This window comes from Psammomys obesus, unplaced genomic scaffold (genome assembly GCF_907164565.1).
Source record: "Psammomys obesus unplaced genomic scaffold, mPsaObe1.curated_primary_1811, whole genome shotgun sequence".
Classification (NCBI taxonomy): Eukaryota; Metazoa; Chordata; class Mammalia; order Rodentia; family Muridae; genus Psammomys; species Psammomys obesus.
This window is the reverse complement of record NW_026590503.1, coordinates 2,185,147-2,206,554: the sequence shown is the minus strand read 5'-3', so window position 1 is coordinate 2,206,554 and position 21,408 is coordinate 2,185,147. Positions and strand designations below refer to the sequence as shown.

The 21,408-nt window shown below is 45.7% G+C and overlaps 1 protein-coding gene across 1 annotated transcript in view; it reads left to right on the top strand.

Moving 5' to 3' along the window:
- The window catches only part of Rapgef5 (Rap guanine nucleotide exchange factor 5), a 194,904-nt gene that overhangs the window by 63,084 nt on the left and 110,412 nt on the right, over positions 1 to 21,408 (top strand). The window contains exon 7 of the mRNA XM_055607551.1: positions 12,222 to 12,270. Within this exon, the coding sequence (XP_055463526.1) occupies positions 12,222 to 12,270 (49 nt within the window). The remainder of the gene's footprint in view (positions 1 to 12,221; positions 12,271 to 21,408) is intronic.

Here is a 21,408-nt window from a genome sequence, read left to right as displayed (position 1 = left end):
CCACCTGGAGAGAGGAGTAAGATTTTGTTGACATATTTGTTTCATCTATTTTATTGGTTTCTTATATCTACTTATATCTACCCTCTCCACCCCAATCCTTCCCAATACCCCAATACCAGGTAGGAGAGTTAGGAGATTAGAGAGGAAAGGGACATGGGTCTCTTCAGACTACTTCCTGCTGATTCAGGCTGTAGTTTCTTGAGGAAAGTCCAGTCTTCGTCATTAGGATATCCAGTGGTCCAGCAAACCAGCAATAGCAAACGTAACAGCAAAAGTAGCAGCAGAACAAGCCCAACAGCAGTGGGGGTAGGAGCAGGGAGAGAAGCAGTCTCCTCCTCTTCCTCTTCCTCTTCCTCTTCCTCCTCCTCCTCCTCATCTTCTTCCTCCTCCCTCCTCTTCCTTCCTTTTGGAGTGTTCTTCTCTTTCTGGGCTCTGGCATTTTTCCCTCTTCAGAGTCCTCAGAATTAAACTATCTGTACCTGGCAGATCATGGCCCTGCTAGTGCATAAGACAGTCATAGTTAATGCCTGTGCACAAACTGGAGCAGCCCCAGATCCCACACTGGGATTAAAACAGAAACAGGAAAACGTATTTACACAGCATAACTGTTTTTAAAGATACGGAAATTCTCAGTGCACTGTTGCTGTTAGGTAGGCTTTTTCAGTGACGCCTCATAAGCAGATATTCTTTTATGCTGTGTGTGTGTTTGCAGACACACTCTTACGTTGTATTGCACATCAAGTATATTTTCTTCTTCCTGATGAGATGACCCAAGCCCCACACAATGCAGCTCTCAGCACACGTATGGAGCAGCCTCAGAAAATTAACTTCCCGGATCTGGAGACTGCCTCAGTGGTTAGAAGCACTGGCTGCTCTTGCAGAAGACCTGTGTTTAGTTTCCAAAATGCACATGCTGGCTCCTCACCATCTGTCACTCCTCCAACCTCCACAGGCACCAGGAACAGATACGGTGCACATGTATGTATGTGGACCTAACACCCATTCATGGAAAACAATGAATACATCTTTAAAGAATTAAAGGAAAGTTACTTTCTAAATCTCCCTCTCTAGTTTTAAAGAAAACGTCTTAGCCTACCCAGATACAATAATCTAATGAAATTTTACCTCTGAGGACATGGTCTGTGGAGCAGTACCCGATGTCCCCATCTTATTTAACCTGTTCAAAGTCTCAGGACAGTTCACAAATAGAATACATGCTAAAGGCACTTGGTTCAGCCCTCAGCATTTCCCTCACGAGAAAGGACATATGTTCAAGCCAGAAGGGTGGTACATACGTGTAGTGTCAACACCTGGGAGGCAGAGGCATGAGGACTGGGACTTCAAGGCCAGTGCTCTTAACCCCTGAGCCATCTCTCCAGCCCAGCACTTTAATTTTTAACCTAGTGAAAATGCTGGCAAATGTGGCTGTATAGTTTAGAAGTTAATGCAGATAGTTTTTCAGGTTTCCCGAGACCACTGTGTACTCAGAAGAAATGAAAAAACAGAACGGAAAACAGGTTGGTGTGTGTTGACAGAGCCTTACACGGGTCAGCAGCCTGTGGTGAGTGCAGAGCTGTGGAGCTCACGGGAAAGCGTGGCAAGTTGGGATTTCCAATAGCCCCCTGGGAGGAGGGGTGTTAGGTGGACTCTGAGTGTGAGGGACAGGTGAGTGGCAGAGAGATCAGCATTGTGTTTAGAAACAACAGCAAGAGCATAAGAGCCAGGGGTGTTTGTATGAAGGAGCGAGCAGGGGACGGTGTGAAGGTTGTGGAAAGAATCTTGTATTTACCATAGCAGAGTGAACTGACAAACGTCTGCGATGGCAGGAGGAGGGGTTGAGATCCCACTCAAGCAAAAATAGGTACTGAATCTCCTGAGAGGATTGCAGTGTGCCTAAGAAGCTTCATCTGTTGGGTGGATTAGAAAAGGAAGAGAGAATCAGCTCCAAAGTTAACCCAGGAGACTCCATTCGCCATCCTGCGTTCAGTAAATTCATTTCAACACACCTAGAGTCTAAACTGGGTCTCCACAGGGCAAATCCTGCAGTGTGCCTTAGTAATTACAGCAAGGCCATGCTCTGTTTACTGGAACTGCTGGTTTGTGGGAAAGGTCATGGTTGGCTTCTTCAGGGTGAAGGTATAAAGGAAGAATCCTTAGAAAGTAGCTTCTCTTCATGTGCTGTGCGGGCTGGTTTGTGTCACCTTGACACAGCTGGAAATATCTGGAAGGAGGGAACCTGGGCTGGAAAGCCCTGCGTAACACGGAGCTGCAGGGTGTTTCCTCAGGGGTTGTGGGGAGGGCCCAGCTGTGTAGGTGGCTTCGCCCCTGGTGGTCCTGGGTACTGTGCGGAAGCAGGCTGCTTTGGGAGCAGATGCAGGTTAACGTTGGCCTCTCTTTGCCGCCACAGGTGAGGTCTGGCTCCACGTCTGTGAGAGCTGTGGACGTGCTTCGGTCTGCACAGGGTCACTGGCGGCATCATTGGATGCTCATGCCATTTGGCCCTTCCCCGTAATTGCTCTCCTTTTCTGAATCTGTAGGACCTAACCCTCAGCAAAGTGATTCTAGTTTTTCCCCATTGGGAGTCAACCCACCTTCCCACAGACTCATTTTCTAAATGACTTAACAGTGAGCTGGGAAACATGGAGGCAAACCTGCCTGCTGAGATTCAGAAATGCCTCACATCCCAGCCGAGGGCCACCATTCTCTCCTGCTGGCCCACCGCATCCCCTTTGCCAGCCTTGTTGATGCTTTCTATTGAGAGGCGTCCCTTTATCCTTTAACTCTAGGGATGTCAGTCCTGGAAGTGACTGACACTGCATGAATTTGAGGCTTGCTGTCCTGCCACATCCTATAATTCCCATGAAGGAAATGTTCTATTTTTCCTCCTTGCTGAGTACTCCGGCCTCCTCATGCTTCCGGGGGCAGATGGGGCTTGCTGAGCGGGTTTGGGAGCCGCATGTAGCACGTAGCGCTTTAGGATGCTGAAATGCAACCACAGGGCAGATCTTATCTGACACCTGTGACATGAATAGGAAACTACACCTAAGAATATCCCAGATCTAAGTAGAAAACATGGAAAGGTCAGTATGCCAATCACGGAAAAATTAAAATATTATTCTAACTTGATTTGGAATAAGTTTAAGGAATAAAATTACTATTTTAACCATTTCTTAGTAGGAAGGTCTTAAATATTGCAAATGTAGTTTTTATTTCCTCAGAAGAAGGAGCCGACCAAAGCTTCACAAATGCATGATGTGGGCTGAGCCCAGGGCATTTCTATCTAACAGCTCCTAGGCCTAGGCTTAGATGCTTCTAGCCTTCATACAATTTGATTTTCTGTAAGCTGGGACCTTGAAGGCTCCAGCTTCCAGCCTCGTCTGCTAACCTAGGCAGGTTTTCAGTCAGCTTCCGAGACTTACTGCTGAGTAAGCTCAGCCTTTCTAATTCTTTCTGAACACTGGCTGGTTCAACTCAGCTGTCTGGCTCAAAACTCCTCTCCAAGCTGACTGATTCAATCTGGCTTCTCTCCACTTCTCAGTGAGTTGTTCTGCTTGGAAAAACTGAGCTCCATGAACTGCACCCAACTGTACTATTTCCACGAACTCTCCTGCCCCCTGTCCATCTGCGCTGCTCTTAGCTTCAGCGTTGAATGTATCCTAGCTGACTCATTCTGACAAATCTTCCTCTGATTCATCGCATTGTCTGCCCCTCAGAAGTCTTTGGGATTAAAGATTCCGACTGAATTCCAGCCAAACGGATTAAAGGTGTGTTCTAAGAGCATATCAGCCTTCCAGCTGGATCACAGAGACCTAGGTCTGCGGATGCTATCCCTTGCTAGAGCAGCCGTGTTGCTGGATTAAAAATTCCTCTACAAAATATATCAACACCTAGTTTACCTAGTGAAGCCATGGGTGGAGAGACGGCATAAATATATGTGAGTCCGAGGCACAGAGAAATGAGCAAAAGAAAGATTTAAAACCATAAGGGCTGAGGGCCGGAGAGATGGCTGCTCTTCTGGAGGATCCGGGTTTGATCCCCTGAAACTGAGGGAGTGTTTGTAACTCCAGTGTTGGGGGATCTGCCGCCCTCTTCTGGCTCCTGAGGGTAACAGGCACACATGGGGTGCCAAGTGTGCAGGCAAAACACCTGTGCACGTTAAAGTCCACTCATTAATTAAAATACCTTAACAAAATGCTAGAGGTTGAAATTGTATTTCATTGGTAGAAAATATGTGTAGTATGACTGAGGCCTTGGGTTTGGCCCCCCAGCACCACCAAAGGAGGGGAGGAAGGAGGAGGGAGCGAAGGAATGGTGAAGTTATAAAACTTTCAGAAAAACAATTACTGGGGTTTCCTAACAAAAATGTGCTCATTAACACAAAAGAATCCCTTGGCAGTTATGTTATGGCATGTTTTGGCTGATCTATGGAAGTAGCTGCTACTGCTCTAGTTGGTGGCTTTAACCCAGGAGGGCAGAGCCTAAAAATGCGGGGACTAAAGTCCCCTGCAGTAGCCAGCTGCATTCAGAGCATCAGGCGGTTTCTATTCTACAGGCATTCTGAGGGGTAAGCCAGGCCAAACGAGCAAAATGCACGTGAATTTGAGCTACACACAGTCACAAGGGCGAGCATGCTTGAAAGCATTTGTAAATAACCAAGGGAAGCAGCAGTTTGTACTCTGGAGCAAACATACTCCTGTTCACCACGCCTGGGAGGGGCCTGGGAGCCCGGGCCCAGAACAAATTCCTGCTACGGAGGAACAGAGGGTACAAGACTCCTGCTTACCTGGAGTTTTCTCACAAGCCCCATCCACGGACTGTGTTCCAGCAGGTGTGACAGAACCGTGAAAAAGCGAGAATGCCCTGTGTGAATCCAGCTTGTTCTAGATCACGCTCACACAGGCGACAGCTCTGTGCTGTTACCATAACTCAAGCAGATGAAGACCAATTGGTCAGTGGGCATTGGGACAGGGCCCTGTATGTAGCAGGTACAACGGAAGTGTGTCCTGTGCCGCTTCATCGCTCTCTGCAGGGACCCAAGCCTCTCAGCATGGAGCTGAACAGGCGATCTTCCGGCTGACAATTCTGTGCTGCTAGTCCTGTCTTGTCTTAACATTTTATTGACTCCCTGCGAGTTTTACGTCATGCACCCCCCTCCTGCTCATCTCAAAATCCCTTCACATCAGTACTCACCCTTGCAACCTCCCACACCCCCACCCTCAAAAAACAAAAGAAAACACATGCAGACAAACAACAAAAAAGCATAGAGAACAGCTCATCGTGGAAGCTGTAGGATGTCACAGTGAGCCCCACGGTGCATCCCTCTGTCCACGCTCCTTCACTTGAAAATAAATGCCATTGCGATGAGTCATTGGTCTGGTTTGAGATTTTTGGCTTCTGTGACATCATCAGTATTGGACCCTCACGGGGATGCCTCGGGGCCTCTTCCGGGTCATCCCGTTGCAGCCCTGTGTCACTGGGATGCTGCATCGTTGGGTCAACAGGCCTTTTCACACATCCCAACCATTCTCAAATGATAGCGATTTGGGAGTGGGCCAACTCGGAGCCCTGGGTCGGCCTGGGTGGCAGCTGAGTTGGTCAGCGCTCCAGCTCTCTCTTATCCACCAGGGGGAGCTCTCCAGCGCTCCTCCGGCTAGGCCACCCAGGGCCACCATCAGTAGGAAGCAGGGTCAGCTCTCCTGCTCTCCTGCTCTTGGGGCAGCTCACCCACCTCCAGAGCCAGCTCCACTGTGTCGCCCAGGCCAACTGCCCACCCTCCTGAGTGCTGCAGCCAGTGAGGGGGGCGGGGCCAGCTCTCCCACCTACCATAGGTGTAGAGGGGACAGGGGGCCACCCTGCCCCCCTGCCGCTTCAGGGAGAAAGTGGTGGGGCCAGATCTCCAGTGCTCTTGCCCCCTGGGCCGGCTCACCTGCACCCCTTCCCCGGCCATCTCTGCTGTGCTGCTCAGGTGAGGAGCAGAACCCACTGCAGCTAGCAAGGGACAGGACCAGCTCATCCGTTTTCACAGTCCCGGGGCCAGCTCGCCTGAGTGCCACAGGTGGGGGGACAGTGGGAGAGGTCCTTTCTTAAAAACCAGAAACAGACGTGAACCACCTGCTGGCAGTAGATGTGACATCAGTTTTTATACCTTGCACCTGGTAATGGTATCACATCTCATCCAGTGGCTGCATTTAGGATAAGCGGTTGAAACACTGGTGGTCTGGGTGGTTTTCTCACTTCTACCTGTCTACAGTTTCCAAAATTTGAAAGTCAGCATATATTACTATTAGTAAACAACCCAACAAGAATACTGAAAAGTTATTTCTTTTCAAACTAACGTAAACATAAAACATAATACTTCTCAGATTATCTGCAAGGCCAATCTGGATACATGGTGAGATCTTGTCTCAAAACAGTTTGTCTTGATCATTTAGTTTCTTGCATGAAGTGGAATGCCACGCTTTGTCTAGCTAAAGGGAAGGAAGGAGCACTGATAAGGTTAAGAGGTACTTCAGAGGCTGGAAATACAGGCACATGAATGGCTAACAAGATGAGCCTGGGACTGAAGGGAAATTTGTAGACTGAGGAGTGCTGTGGCCAGGAAGCCAGGCTGTTGGCAGGTTGCTGTGAAGCCCTAGGAGGAGTTAGGGTGATCTGTTCAGGAGGACTCTGGAGACCCCTGTTTTCTGTGAGGCTAAATTGATCCCCAAACCTGAATGCCCTACATACCACCTGATCATGGCTGAAGCTCCTTCGTAGATATCACTGAGGCTGCAAGCTTGCCAGTATGATCACAGGAGCATTTAAAAGCAGGGAATGTCCTGTGGATGCTGGAAAGAAATGTCAGAAGAGAAAGGGAGAGAAACTGGGATCTTGAGGATTCAGTTTGTCATTGCTCTCATGGAATGCTGGAGTTCATACACAGGGCCAGAAATAGGCTGGAGGAGGAAAGGCAGCCTTCAGGCATCAGCTGTAAGGGAGCAGCTGCCCATATCCCAGCCACTTCTCCATGGGCTTGGGAACACACTGAGGGTGCCATATGAAGTTTAGCCCTGAGGACCAAGACTCGACCTGGTTGAGTCTACCTGGACTTCTGACTCACAGAAGATGAGATTATACATGGGTGTCATTTTCAGCAGTCAAATCGTGATGATTTACTGTGACAGTGATAAACACGTATTCCACATTCCTTGTGGAGCTGGTAATCCCCTGCTTCATAATATAGTCATTCTCCTGTGACCGCCAGAGCATCCCAGTCACAGGAAGTAATGGATACCTCTGAAGTTGCAAAGTAAACTTCTTTAACTCAAGTATGTCCCATATACATACATTAAAACTTAAAAGTTCTGCAAAAATCTGTAACATTATTTTTGAGGTAAACTTGGAATATAAGCACTTGAAATACTGTTAATTACGTTTTCATGAAACATTTTATGCGGTGACCATGGGGCTGGTCCAGGCGTGTGGCATTCACAGTGAGTGGAAACGGTAGTCAATGGCACGGACTTCACAGCTGAGGTGGGAGAAGGGGCACCAGCGCCATCGTTCAGAGATCCTAATTCCAGTGTCATGGTGTCCCTGATAGCTAACAGTCAAAGGACGCTCTGAACCAGGCACTGTTCCTGAGGCTTGTTACATAGTCTCATCCTGTGAAAGGCGCAGCTGTGGTGACCCCCTACCACCTGGAGTTCTACCATTGCTCTCGAGGTGGCAGACAATGATGGGGGCAGGGTGTTCCTACAGTTGCTGTAGATTTTTGCTTCCCGAGTTCTGACTCTTGTTCTTTTAGGAGGCCCTTTGTAGATGGACTTTCTGGTTGGGAAGGGCCTTAATTGGTCAGTTTTATCTTGATATGAGTTTTTCTGATGTACTATACCTACAAGGGGCCATTCTTACAGGTGAGGTTGCTAGAGTGCCTGGGCTTTGATGGGTAGACCACTAGTTTCTGTTTCTACATCCTGTCTCCAAAGGTACAATACTTGAGAAAAGACATTTATTACACAAGGACTGAGATATGGAATAAAAGGCATACTAAAGCATGCCTTTGAAATTTGTTATAAAGAGAGATTTTGTTGTTTCCTTGCTTTGAAATTTCTTTCCAACATTTATGGCTTTATTCTGCTTGTTGTACCAAAAAAAAAAAAAAAAAAAAAAAAAAGGCAATTTCTCTGTAAATGTGTTTCAGCAGTTATTTTTCGTGTTTGTTTGGTAGATTATTTGTTCATAACATCTCACCTTCAGGGTATCAGATACTGAATGAAAAAATAAATAAATAAAAAGGAAATGACTATTCCTGGTAGTACGGGGGAGGAGAAAGTTTACTGTAGACATTTGGGAGAGCAGAGCTAGAGGCAGAGACACCAGGGAGAGGCTGGAGTAAACACGACAGGACTGAGCTGGGCCTGGTGGGGCTGGCTAGTCCTTAGCCTAAGCTTGTATAGTGCTTTAAAACTCAGGATATTTGGGACTAAAACTCAGGACTTTTTTTTTAACATTTAATTTAAGAAATTGAGAAAAGATATACACACATATTTAAGCCACCTACCTATGTCTCTAAAACATTTTTATTATGGTATCAAAACTACTCTTTCTAGATTTACTAAAAACCTTTACAAAATTGTTCAGTGTTGGTGCTATTTAAAGCAGTTTCTAAGGACAGACCTTTAGTTAGCTAAATGCCATTACCATGACTGCTCTGCCCTCTCAGGATGATCCTCACTGAACTACCCAGAATCACTCATTTTTAAAGAAATGCTTCTTTAAGAAAGCTGGTCTGCATTTTGTCATCTAACCTCTCTCAGGAGACTAGCTGTTGTGTTTGCATTTGAGGCTTCCTGTTGGTCTCCTGCCTTCGCTGTGATGAACAACAGCTTAGTGAGCATTTGGGATGCTACTAAAGTGCCAGGGGGAAAATGGAGAAAACAACACCCACTTCTTGTCCATTTTCCAGTGCTATTTGGGGTTGATCCTACTGGTTATAGATGTTGAAAGCCAAAGCATTCCAACATGTTCCAGACCCCAGTCTGTGGTAGTTAACCAGGAGAGAGGGAAAACTGGAGGCTGCAGCTCCTCAGTCCTGAGTCAGCCTGTATTCATGAGAGTGACCAAGACCTCAACTGCATGTGCTTGGAATAATATGTAGCCATTCTGTTTGCTGAATAAACTGTATTCTAACTACAGTTAAGCTTCATAAAAAGCACCCTTGCAGTCTTCTGCGTTCTTGAGTGTGTCAGCCTGCTGATATTCCAACTGAGTCTAATCATTTGATTGAATTATCGCATCATTTCTGCCTCTACGGCACAGTGAAGACCATGCTTCTTTACAAATGAATTAAATTGGGATAGAGCAAAATACAAAGTAAAGACAGATTGCCAGATGAGATGAGCATAACATTGGAACATGGAGTCTTGGAGAAAGCCAATGCCTGGTTGAGGAGAGCAGTGTTTTTCAGCCCTGGGCACAACACTGAATCACATGAAAAGAGCCGACAAGCCACTGAAACTAAGGGGACAACCCAGTGTCCTCTAAAGGACCCTTTCAGCAACTTTCCAGGCGTTTGGGAGGCTCTTAGCTGGGTGGCTCTTGCTGGTCTCCCTGTGGCCAGAGCATTGCCTCTGCAGGCTTTCCTGGTGCTGGTGGGCAGCGTTCCTTCTCTTCTCATAACAGCTCTCTTCATGTTAGCAGTGCGCACTTGCTTATATTCCTTGAAATATAACCCTAACAATTTGCAAAGGGGATTAAGTCCTTCCACTATATTCTTACGATTCCTAAACTGTTTGGGGTGGTGCACACCTTCTCCTCAGCACTCAGAGGCAAAGGCAGGCCTAGTTCCACGCCAGCCTGCTACAGAGAGATTCCAAGACAGCCAGGGCTGCACAGAGAAACCCTGTCTTAAAACAACAACAATGACAACAGATTTATGCTAGCAGTGTGTGGCAGTGGAGGCCTTCTCTTTTAATGTTCTTTGTCCCTCAGGTGACTTTTTCACTCCCTAAGTCTCTCAGGTGCTGGTTTTCTGCTTACCTACTGTTTTTCTGTGAAGGAGCATCCCTTATGCTGGATACTATCAGCAAAAGACAAACGGGTCCCTCCCTCTGTGGAGCATCTAGCTCAGAAGACAAGCAGCAGCCACACAATTCAAAATAATTAATGGCACACCTGCCAGGTGTTGAGGAGCAAACAAGATCTGGAAGGCACCGAGGGACGTATAATGGGATCAGACCTAGTTTGTGTCTTGCTCACACAGCATTTTCTCTTTTGTACTTTGTAGAAAGAAAGGGGGGGTTGAGTCAAAACTCTTTTCCCTCCTGGCACAGAGCTGTGGGAGCTGCTCTACAGCCTGCCATGGGCAGGACACAGGTCCTGTCACTGCAGAGGTTCAGAGAACGTAGCGAGTACGGAAAGCTCAGGAACTATATGTGGCAGAAAGGGCGAAGCTCTTCCCACACTAACCTCACCACCTTGTGCCGCTCTTCTTTCTCAGTGCTCGTCTCTTTCCTTCCTGTACCTCTGCTATACGGTCCACCCCACTCATGCCCTTCCCCATGAAAACCTTGGAAACTGTAGCGCTATATCCTTGAGAAGGCGCTGCCTCTCTTATTTTATTCTGAACCTTAGAGAGTAAAGGCTGGAGACCCTGTGGCAGGCATTAAGGTGTGGAAAGCCAGCACGGAGATGGCAAAGGCCAACTTTCACTCTCTGGGAGCAAGTTCTCTCAGCCAACTTCTCCATCGTTTTCCATCTCTGCTGCTTTTTTGTTGCTGACTCACAGTGACGCCTTCCCTGGGAGGTCATAGGTCAGGCAGCCATTGACAGGATGCCAGTGAATGTTCATAATCTGCATCTTTGTTCCGTTCCCAAAAATCTAAGAGAAAAACCCTAAAGCAGATGGCAATGCTACAATTGTAAACCTTGTACACAACTCAAAATACAGAATGTTCAGTAATTGATACTTTACTTTGTTGCCTTTTTATTCATCTGGGCAAACACAATGTATTTATACAAGATTTCCTGTGGTCACTCATCAGTTCTTAGGTCCACAGTCCCTCCCTACCTCATTCTGTCCCCAGAAACTTTCTATTCGTGAGCATTTCAGATTCCAGACTCCCTAGGTTGGAGAAAAAGAGGCCAATACCTCTTTGTGAGAGTCTCAGTCATTAAATCAGCTGTATCAGGAGTACACACTTTCCAGTGGCATTCATGCCAGTATGCAAAGTGTGTCAGTGAAACCAGCTGAGCAAGCTTCCTTCCTCAGGAAGCCTATGCTGGGCCACTGGGAAATGGTCCTGGGTGGAGTCGCAGGCTCTAACACATTAGCACTCTTGCCTTTCAGTAAATGAATATAAATTAAATTAATTTGAATGGCAAATCTGCAGTTTAACCTTGAACTCCCATGTTTCCCCCTTAAAGTGTCATTACGTTAATATATTCAGGTACACACGCACATGCACACGCGCGCACACACACACACACACACACACACACACACACGGTTGTGTCTTCATGAGAAAAGAACTCACTCATTATGGAATTTTTAAACTGCTACTCAGCATTGATTTCCTAAAGATTGTGTTGAACTATGCTTAGCTTTCATGTCCTTTATTGTCCTCTTTGAGGATGTCTTAAAGGCAGATTTAAGCATTCACAGCAGCGAGGGCATCATCATATATGTGTTGACATTTTGAAAGACAGACATCGTTAAAGACACTTGGGATTTTAAGAGTGTTGTCTGTTCCCATTCTACCTGCCCGGTGACACAGGGCCACTTCGTTTTACCTTGTGTATTATGCAGAGTGGCTCCTGTCGCCTGCTCAGCCTGCAGCAGAGTTCACTGTATCCGAGCAGAAGTCTCTAACACAGTGCCACCCATCCCAAGCTTCTAGAATTGCTGATGTCCGCCAGCGTCCTCAGGGAGAAGAATATTTACCGTGCTTGGCAGAATCTCTCCACCAACAGTTGCTGTGTGCACTGCTCTGAGTGCTCTGCAGCTATGTCCTTACTCACCATGGCACGCACACTTCACAGGGAGTGCCCTTTGGCAAAGAGCGTTTTAGAGACTAAGTCAGCATGCTTTCTCCCGGGTGTTTGGCCTGAAACGTCAGCGCAGTTTTCCCACACACTGAAGAAGGAAAAGAAGGCAGCGAGGACGGTGAACTGGAGTCTACAGCCTTGACGGAGCCGTGCTTCTCATTCTGACGTGATTTCTTTCCCTGATCTTTCCTCAGGTGCAGAGAGAGCTGGCCGCTGTTATTGCTTTGAAAGCAAGAAAGTCTGGTGAGTAATCTCCATGGGCTGGAGGGAGAGGGGAACCCTTTGTGTTCTTTCATACATCGCTGCACGGGCATTTCATGATGCTGACAGGGATACAGAAAAGGGTCGCCATGTCTGGAAGCATTTACCCTGCAGTCCAAATAGTGTAGGGTGTTTTAGGTGGCGCTGCGAGGTAAAATTTAGTCCCTTCTCCTAAATTATTGCCAATTTTGAGGAAAAACAAAACACTAATAGCCCAGTGGAAATAGGAAAGAAATGTGAGTTCATGATGAAAGCAATTGAAGCACTTTGCACTACGTACTATAACGATAGAGAACGGTGAATGTTAGAATGCTGTAAGCTTTTGAGACAGGTCTGACTGCATAGCCCTGGCAACCGGGAACTCTATCTCAGACCAGGTTAGCCGCGAGCTCACAGAACCCGCCTGCTTACTGGTGGACTAAAGACTTTTTTAAATTTCAAAATAACTCATCTAAAAATAATTTATTCAATGACAATTCCTAGCAAACATTTTTCATAGAACTGATTATGTAGATATACTATAGCCTTATATTTGTAAGCTATAATTTGTAGAAACAATATATAGAAAGCAAACGGAGACTTCCAAATATACTTTGGAGGAGAAGAATTTTCTGCTAAAATCCAATATGAAATGGAGGCTCGGTGGAGTGGGGAAATGCTCGCTGGGGGGGGGGGGGAGGTGTCGGTGTCGGCGCGTGTTCTCCCTTACCTTCAGAGCAGGAGACTGGTGGTGCTGAACGAAGTGGGAATCAGCAAAGGCATGGCTTGGATGGGGTGCACTAGAAGACAACTTTCCAGCCAGAAAGATGATGAGAGTGAGGATAGACGTGAAGAGAACCCGGAGGGGAAACTTAGCGTGAGCTGGACGCTTGTGTATTTCTTCTTCTCGATACCCTCAAGCTTTGCTTACGTCTCGGTTACGTTTTGAAGCACATTTGAGCATGTGTGCATTTACTATAGTCGTGTTACTTTGGTGATTTTGCTGACTAAAGACACAGAGGCCAGGTGTTATGGAGACTGCAAAGAACCTTGTGAGGGTGTGTGCGAGCAGAGCTCAGGGCGAACACCTTTAGACAGTAGATATTGCAGAGCAGGAAGAAGCCCAGCTAGACCAGGGTTAACCATTGTAAGAAGAGTCAGAGGAAGATGACTGCCGTTGGTCTTGATCCTTGTAGTAAAGCCAAACTTGAAGTCTGTGCGAGTGAGCCACGTCTTTGAGTGTGAGATTTGACCTTTTAATGTTTCAGAGTAAGTTTGGGAGGATAAAAATAGAGTGGCCATTGCCAGAGAAAGAGCAGGAAAGCACAGAGGGCTGAGCATGTGGCAGACGTGTGCAGCTGTGTTCTCGGGATGAAATGGCTGCTGGGGGGGGGGGGGCATAAAGACCCGTGCGTGCCCGTAAGGAAGGCTTGAATGAGTCAGCGCCTCAGCACCTCAGGAAGTCTGACCTGTGGAGCCTTGTGGCAGCTCTTCAGACACAGATGTGATCTCACCTGTACCCCAGGGGTGTACATAAATTCATAGCTTGTTAGGAAAGTGGGCTTTGTTGTTTGTTTGTTTGTTTGTTTGTTTAGACATGGTCTTACTGGCTGGCCTGGAACACTCTGTGTAGACCAAGCTGACCTCAGACTCAGAGATCCGCTTGTCTCTGCTTCCCAAATGCAAGCATTAAAACCCTAACACCTAGCGCACTGGGCTGCTGTCCTAGCAGAGTCCAACAAAAAACTCAGCCTCAATAAATGAGGTGGAGAGCAATGGAGTTACACACCGGATATTGACTTAACCTAGACACACACACACACACACACATACACACACTCAAAGGAAAGGAAAAGGCAGAAGTAGTTCTCAAGTTCTTGTCATGGGTTTTTGTAGTAAAATAATCAGTGAAATGTGTATGATGGTGTATATTTTTTTTTCATAAAAATAGATTATTTTAATTTTTCTTACTACTGAAAGATACTTTATTCTTTCATGATTGAAGAAGAAATAAAAAATCTATCTTGCCAACACCAACAGTAATCTTTTTGTTATATATATTTATAGATATTCTATTAACATGTAAATATTACTATATATTTATGTATAGATTTTGAGGTAATTACAGATTCATACACATTTGTAATAAACAATGGACAGATTGCAAGCACTTTTCAAAATACTTAAAATTTATTCTTTGAGAATTTCATACGTGTATATGTGTGTGGTGATCAGATCCAGCCCAGTCCCTCCTCTGCCGCTCTAGACCCCCATCCTATCCCCGTTCTTACTTTATGTGCTTTTTGTGTCTTTAAACCACTTAGTCCAGAATCCCTGAGGAAATCTGGGATCCCCTCCTCCAAGTCTTTGCCACTCACGCTCCGGAATGGCAGTTCCTGTCAAAGCTGTGGTGTGGAACCACAGTGAGGAGAACACTAACGCATCTTCGTCTCCACAAAGCTCCCGCATGATCTGCATTCATAACTTTCTGCAGCTTCACCTGGAACCCCCGGGTAGCTGACTGCTCTGCGCTTCTACATTTGTCATGTCAAAAGCACTGTGTAAGTGGAGTCCGAGTGCGTAATCTCTTGGAACTGCCTTTGCACTGGCATGACTTCCTGGAGGTTTATTCCGGTTGCACACCAGTGCTTCATTTCCTTTGTTGCTGGCTTATACCTGAGTGTACCGCAGTGTTCTAAGGCCTCACCCGCTGAGTGACTTCAGGTTTGCTTCCAATTTGGAGCTGTTGTGCAGCTGCTAAAATACTCAGGTGCAGCACAAAAATCGTATGCGGAACTAAGATTTCATTTTTCTGGAACAAATGCCAAAGAATATGAGTTCTAAGTTTATGGTACTTCCATAGTTCCAGAATGGCAGTGCCATTTTTCATTTTCACCAGCAGGGTGATCCACGGTTCTCTGTGTGTTTGCTAGTGTCTGCTGTCATCTCTGTTTATTCAGTTTTGTTTTAGAGAGCCTCATAGGTGTACAGAGATATCGCAGATAGTTCTACTTCTAGCTCCTCAGTGATTATGATGTTGAACTCATGTTCTAGCTCCTCATTTATTATGTAGAACTCATGTTCTAGCTGCCCAGTGATTATGATGTTGAACTCATGTTCTTGGCTTATTTCCCACTGAATGTCATAGTGAGATGCCTTTTCGTGCCACAGACTGTTGTTCCATTTTCCAGCCTTGCATTTCCACTTTTCATATAGCCTGGATATTAGCCCTTTACCAATATGTGTTGACAAACATTTTCTTAAAGCCCATTGTTCACCTTTCCATCCTCCCAGGGAGAAAGTGTTTAATTTTGATAACATTCTCTTTGCTAAAATGGGTGTGGTGTGCATGCCTGTAACCCAAAGAATTAGGAGGTTGGGGCCAGAGACCCACCAGCTGGAGGCCAGTCTGGCTGTGCAGAGCTCCCCAGGGCAAGAGTGTCGGCTTGCTTCAGCCCCCCGGTAGGACGCCCCTGCTCCGGTGCGTGGCCTTCTCACGCTGCCAGCACTAACTGGACTTTGTGGGTTTCAAAAATTCAGGACACTGGGGGGGAAAAGTGACAGTGGGGGACAATGGGAGGGTCTGTAGGGGAGAGAGCATGGGCAGGGTTGATCAAAACACATGACATACATGGTTGAAATTGTGAAATAATAAACTCCCACCTTATTAAAAAATGGAGTAGAGGGAGGGGAGGAAGAAAGGGAATGAAAAAAAAAACACAAGGAAAAGAGTGCAATGTACTTCTTTTTTCTAGCTCCTTTATTTTTATTTTTATTTTTTTAGTAAGTCTATGAACATTTTGCTTAGGATTCTATCCTAAAGAGTTTTTGTGTGTCTGGTATTCCCTAAAGGTTTTATAATTTTATGTTTTGCATTTAAATCGTTGTTCTATTCTGGATTCATTTGGCTTAATGTATAAGACTTTTTTGCTATAAGTCGTTTGTTTTTTTTTTTTGTTTTTTTTTTTTTTTTTTTTTTTTTTTTTTTTTTTTTTTTTTTTTTTTGTCTTTACTTTGTACCTGTGAAACTGTTACAATACTTGTTTAAAAGATAGCTCCACTTTATTGGATAACTTTTGTATGTTTGTGCACATTTGTATGTATCCATTTCTGTTCCATTGAACAAATTTTCATAGCTATACATCATCCATTTTCATGGTATCTTCCTATTAACAACAGCGACTGAAATGATCATTTTGATTAGTTGCACATTCTGTGCAACTTGTGTGAGCCATTCTTGCTTTACACGCTTCATTTTTGTATTCTGAGACAGGGTCTTCTATATCCTTAGCTGGTTTCAAACTCATTGTGTGCCGAGGATGACCTTAACTTGGGACCTTCTGCCTCTGCTTTCTGAGCACCAGGATTACAGGAGTGCAGCTCTGCTCTGTGTGGCTTATGTGGGGGTTGGGCTCCAACCCTGAGCATTGTCTGTGCTGGGAAAGATATATAGTAACTGAGCTCTGTCCCCAGATCTACACTGGAGCAATTCCCCCACCCCGTATAAATAAAAATAGAAAGATGAAAGTGTGTATTCTTGAACATTTTCCCCCTTTTCAAGTAACTAAACTTAGACTAGCCACGTCAACTAGTGAGGGCAGTTTTACAGATTTGTCTTTCTTATATATGGCAAAAAGCTACTGAAATTTGTTTCTGTAGGCAATATCAGGTAGAAGATTAGTTTTGCATGCACACACACACACACACACATACACACTTGGATTTAAGTACTGAAGCAATCTTTATAATAAGATTTATGGGTAAGGGGACAGTGAGTACTTACATTCCTTATTCTTGGCACACTTTTAATTTGTCAAGTTCCTTGAAGACCTCTGTGGGCATTCTAACAAGTGAGAACTGTTTGGAATGAAGACACAGCTCAGTAGCAGAGCACCTGCTTCACGCACACAGTGCTTGGGGTTCCGGCCAAAGCACTGAAGAAGAGAAGGAGGCCTCTGTGCTGCCCTGCTCATCCCCTCCCCTAGCCACCTCTGTCTCTCTGTCTCTCTGTCTCTCATGCTGAGTAATTCTCTGTTGTCTGGACTTGCACTGTTTAACATTCACCTACTAAAATACCACGGTTACTTTCAAGGTTTATAGGTTGTGAATAGTGCTGCTTGCGGGTTTTGTATTCAAGTTTTCCGTCATTTGAGTTGAACGCTAACCGGTGTGTTTTCTGGGTCTCAGGTCAGATCATGTTTCATGGATGGTCTTCTAGAGTCTGCCCCCATCACAGCAGTCTTGAGCCGGCTGGTGCTGCTTTGGATTTGGACCCGTCTAGTGCTGTGTTCTCTCCCTTCTCTCTGCTTTTCCTCCTGCTGTTGCTGTCATTTGCAATTCTCTAATGCCCAGTGGTGAGCATCTTTCCTTGTGCTTGTTGCCACCGGTGGGACTTCTTAAGCGTGATTCGCAGTCAGCTCTTTTGCCTGTTTTCTAATCGGGTTGTTTCTTTTCTTGTTGTTGAACGTGAAGAGTTCTTTGTCTGGTCTAGTAACATTTATGATCGTGTATGCCGTTTACAAATATCTTCTCCCAGTCTGTGGTTAGGCTCTGGCTTGCTTTCTCTTTTCTTTTTTGTTTGTTTGTTTTTGTTTTTGTTTTTTAAGGATTTATTTATTTATTTAATGTGTATAAGTGCTCTATATGCATGTATGCCTACACGCCAGAAGAGGGCATTAGATCTCACTATAGAAGTCTTGTGAGCCACCATGTGGTTGCTGGGAATTGAACTCAGGTCCTCTGGAAGAGCAGCCAGTGCTCTTAATCTCTGAGCCATCTCTTCAGCCCTGTGGTTTGCTTTTTCAATCTCTCAATGGTGTTTTGTATTTTAATGAAGTCCACCTTGCCAGTTGTTTTCTCTCATGAATCGCTGTTCTATGCTGTGTCTAAAACTTACAAGCCAAAGTCATTTTATTCCATTTTTACTGCGGATAAAAAGCAGCAATGCCAAAGCACAGAGAGCTGAAGTCTCAGGAGTTGTGCTCACTCATTCTTTTTCTAGTTATAAAAGACAGCCTGCTATGCGCAGACTCCTGGTCAGGCCTAGAGTGAACAAAAGCAAGGGCACGTTGTCCCATTCTGCTTTGAAACCGCTGTCTGCATTTCATACACACATATTACTGAATCAGTGCCCGTCTGCTAAAAGCAAAGCTATCGTGAAGTGAAGAGGTCATGAGACACAAGCCCATTACCAGGCCTTAGAGCTCCATCCACAGGGTGGTGCCCTCTTAAACTCATGTTAATTTTTTTATTTTTAAAGAAAAAAAGAAAAAAGCTGTCATACATCTGGCAGTATGACAATGAAAGCTGGCACCCCTGGGGCTGTGCAGCAAGCTCTGGCTACCCTGGAAGCCCATGTTTTGTAGCAGGACTACTAATTAGGGCTCAGGTGGCCGCGCCGGACTTGTGTCCAACTGCAAAATGTCTTTAAAATGAGCATTAGTAGGAAAAAAAAAAAGTTTTAGTTGCATCTCACCGTACAAACAGAAATAAAAGTAACTGCCAATCAATACAGGTTCCATAAATGATTCAAGGCTGTAGTTAGCAAAAAATCCATTTTGTTTAATTTTCTAAGAGGCTATTAGGATGTGCCTGTAAGCAGTTTTCTCCTGTCAGCTTACTGTGGTGGATATTGAGATACTACGTCTCATAAAATTTACAAAATTGACAGTTTCCTTGTGGGCCTTTGTCTTGGTCGGGTCGCTTGTTCTAGTGCTAACCTCAGTCGGCCAGTGTCTCCTGCTTTCTGCAGACCGTGGCCAGGGCTGGTTTGTGCTTTTCTTTAGAGGTGTGTGCTTCTTGGGTTCTGTGGCTGGAGGAGCAGAAAGGTTCTATTACTAAATCTCCTTGGCGGAGTCTGATGTCACTCTGCCTGGCTAGCTTACGGTTGGAGAGCGAAATGGGTTTTTGAACTTACGTGCCTGGACTCTTACAGCCACCTGGCAGGTGTGCTCATGACAGCAGGTCACCCGTGTTCACGTGTTCACCTCACACCCTGCAGGACGTGTGCTCCTTCCGGTTCAAACATTTATTATAACACCGTCCTCACTCTTTCCCTTTGTCACGACCTAGGACCACAGAGCAAACCTCGGGGCAAAAGAGGCTGCTGGGCAGTCAGAGGGCGTGTCCCTGCAGACGGGGCTGCCTCTACGTGCTGCTAGCAGGAGGCAGGGCCTGAAGGACGTCCCCCAGCTAGACAGTTGACAGGTGACAAGCAACCTTGATTTTTCTCAACCTGGGCGTTGGCACATGAGCAAGCTCCCACTCTTGGCTAGAAAGTTTCAGCATTATAAGAATAAAGCTGCAATTTGTAAAAAAGATTCCAACTGAGCACTCTTATTCCTGGGACTAGAGAAGAATAAAACAGAAACTCATAAGCTGTGCACGTCCAGGGCAGGCCAGCGAGGAGGCAGGCCACAGTGTTACTGTTTCTTTGAATCGTAGTATAAAAGTATATAAACATATAGTTTTGGCTTCTAGAAGACATTTTTAATTAATTGATTTGTCTATTTATGTCACCTCCCAGCTGTAGGCCCTCCTCTCCTTCTATTTCCATCCTCCCCCCCCCTCCCCCCCTCCCACCATTCCTACTCCCCAGATAAGGGGAGGCTCCACCCTCCCAACTCACAGAGCACATCAAGTCCATCAGAACTTAGCCGTCCTCTTCCCCGGTGGCCCTGTGAGGCAGCCCCAGCAGAGGGAAGTGAAAAGCAGGCAAAGAGCCCTGTGAGAGTCAGCCCCTCTCCCCTTTCTGCGGGACCCACATGCTGGCCAAGCTGCCCATCGTCTGCGCCTATGTAAGGGGCCTAGGCCAAGTACAGCACTGCATTTGATTTTACCTCCTGTTACTACCATGGAGTTCATATTTAGAAGGCTGTGTGAGAAAATGGATTTAAGAGTAGGTCCTAATAAGTTAAGGGCCAGCACAAAATTCTGTCAACTGCTATAATTACTGGACCAATGTTTTGTGTCTTTGTGACCCTGTATGGTAATATTTTGTTGAAAAATACTCCTAAGACAAAAAAGTGCTGGGTGCTGTGGTGCACAATTTTGATCCCAGCACTTGGGAGGCAGAGGCAGGCAGATCTCTGAGTTCAAGGCCAGCCTGGTCTGCATAGTGAGTTCTAGGACAGCCAGGGCTATGCAGAGAAACCCTGTCTCAAAAAACAAAACAAACAAATAACCAAACCAAACAAGACAAAAATGTATCCCAGTGTTTTTGAAGAGCCATTTCTCCTCTGATCTAATGAAGTGATAAATGACTCTTGAGTGACTGAGCGCAGTAAGGGGACAAACACATAACTCTATACTGTCACCCTCAACTCAGGCCCAGCAGGGATTTGTGGCCTTGATGAATTAAGACTTTCAGAACTAACTAGAATGAAGCAGAATTGGGATCAGAGATATTTTAGCAGGAAGGTGCTCGTGAGAACAGTAAGAACAGCTCCAAGAGCATGGAGTGGCTCCTCGGAGAGGCCAACCTTTCAGGTGCAGCTCTGGTAATCGTGTGCAGGACTTGGGAACGTCCTGGAATTTCACCACTCAGCAGGATTTGAGACCTCACTCCATCGCCCCTGCATGGGCTCTGCTCTTTGATGACTGAGATGCGGAAGTGCCTGGAGTGAGAGTTAGTCCGATGTCGTAAAACCCGGCCACCAGGCTGTACACTCAGGATATGCTCTCACGTTAGTGAGATTTGATGAGATTCCTAGAAAATTATAGGTTTGCTGCTGAGAAGGGAGAAGGGCTTTAAGCAATTTTTAATTTGGCTGAAACTTTTCTTGCTGCTGGAGAGGGCCTTCAGCCAGACTCTAGGGCTCCTTTTCTGTGTCATGTCTCCGTAACTCCCCCTCTTTCTACCCTGTTTCATGTACATAATGACTGTTGGCTGCACTTTAAGTATCTAAAATGTTATGCTTTTTTTTTAGTGATATTTCAACTACTTCCATCTTCCCAAGCCTCCACCTCTCTTCTGAAAGGCTCACTCGTGTTGACTTTCTACAGCTCTTGCTCCTCTGCTTTCCTTTCTTTCCTTTCCTACTTTCTGAATACTGTGCTTGCCAGAATCCATCAGTCTGACCTGTTTCTTTCCTTTCCTTTTCCCTTTCCTTTCCTTTCCTTTCCCTTTTCCTTTTCCTTTCC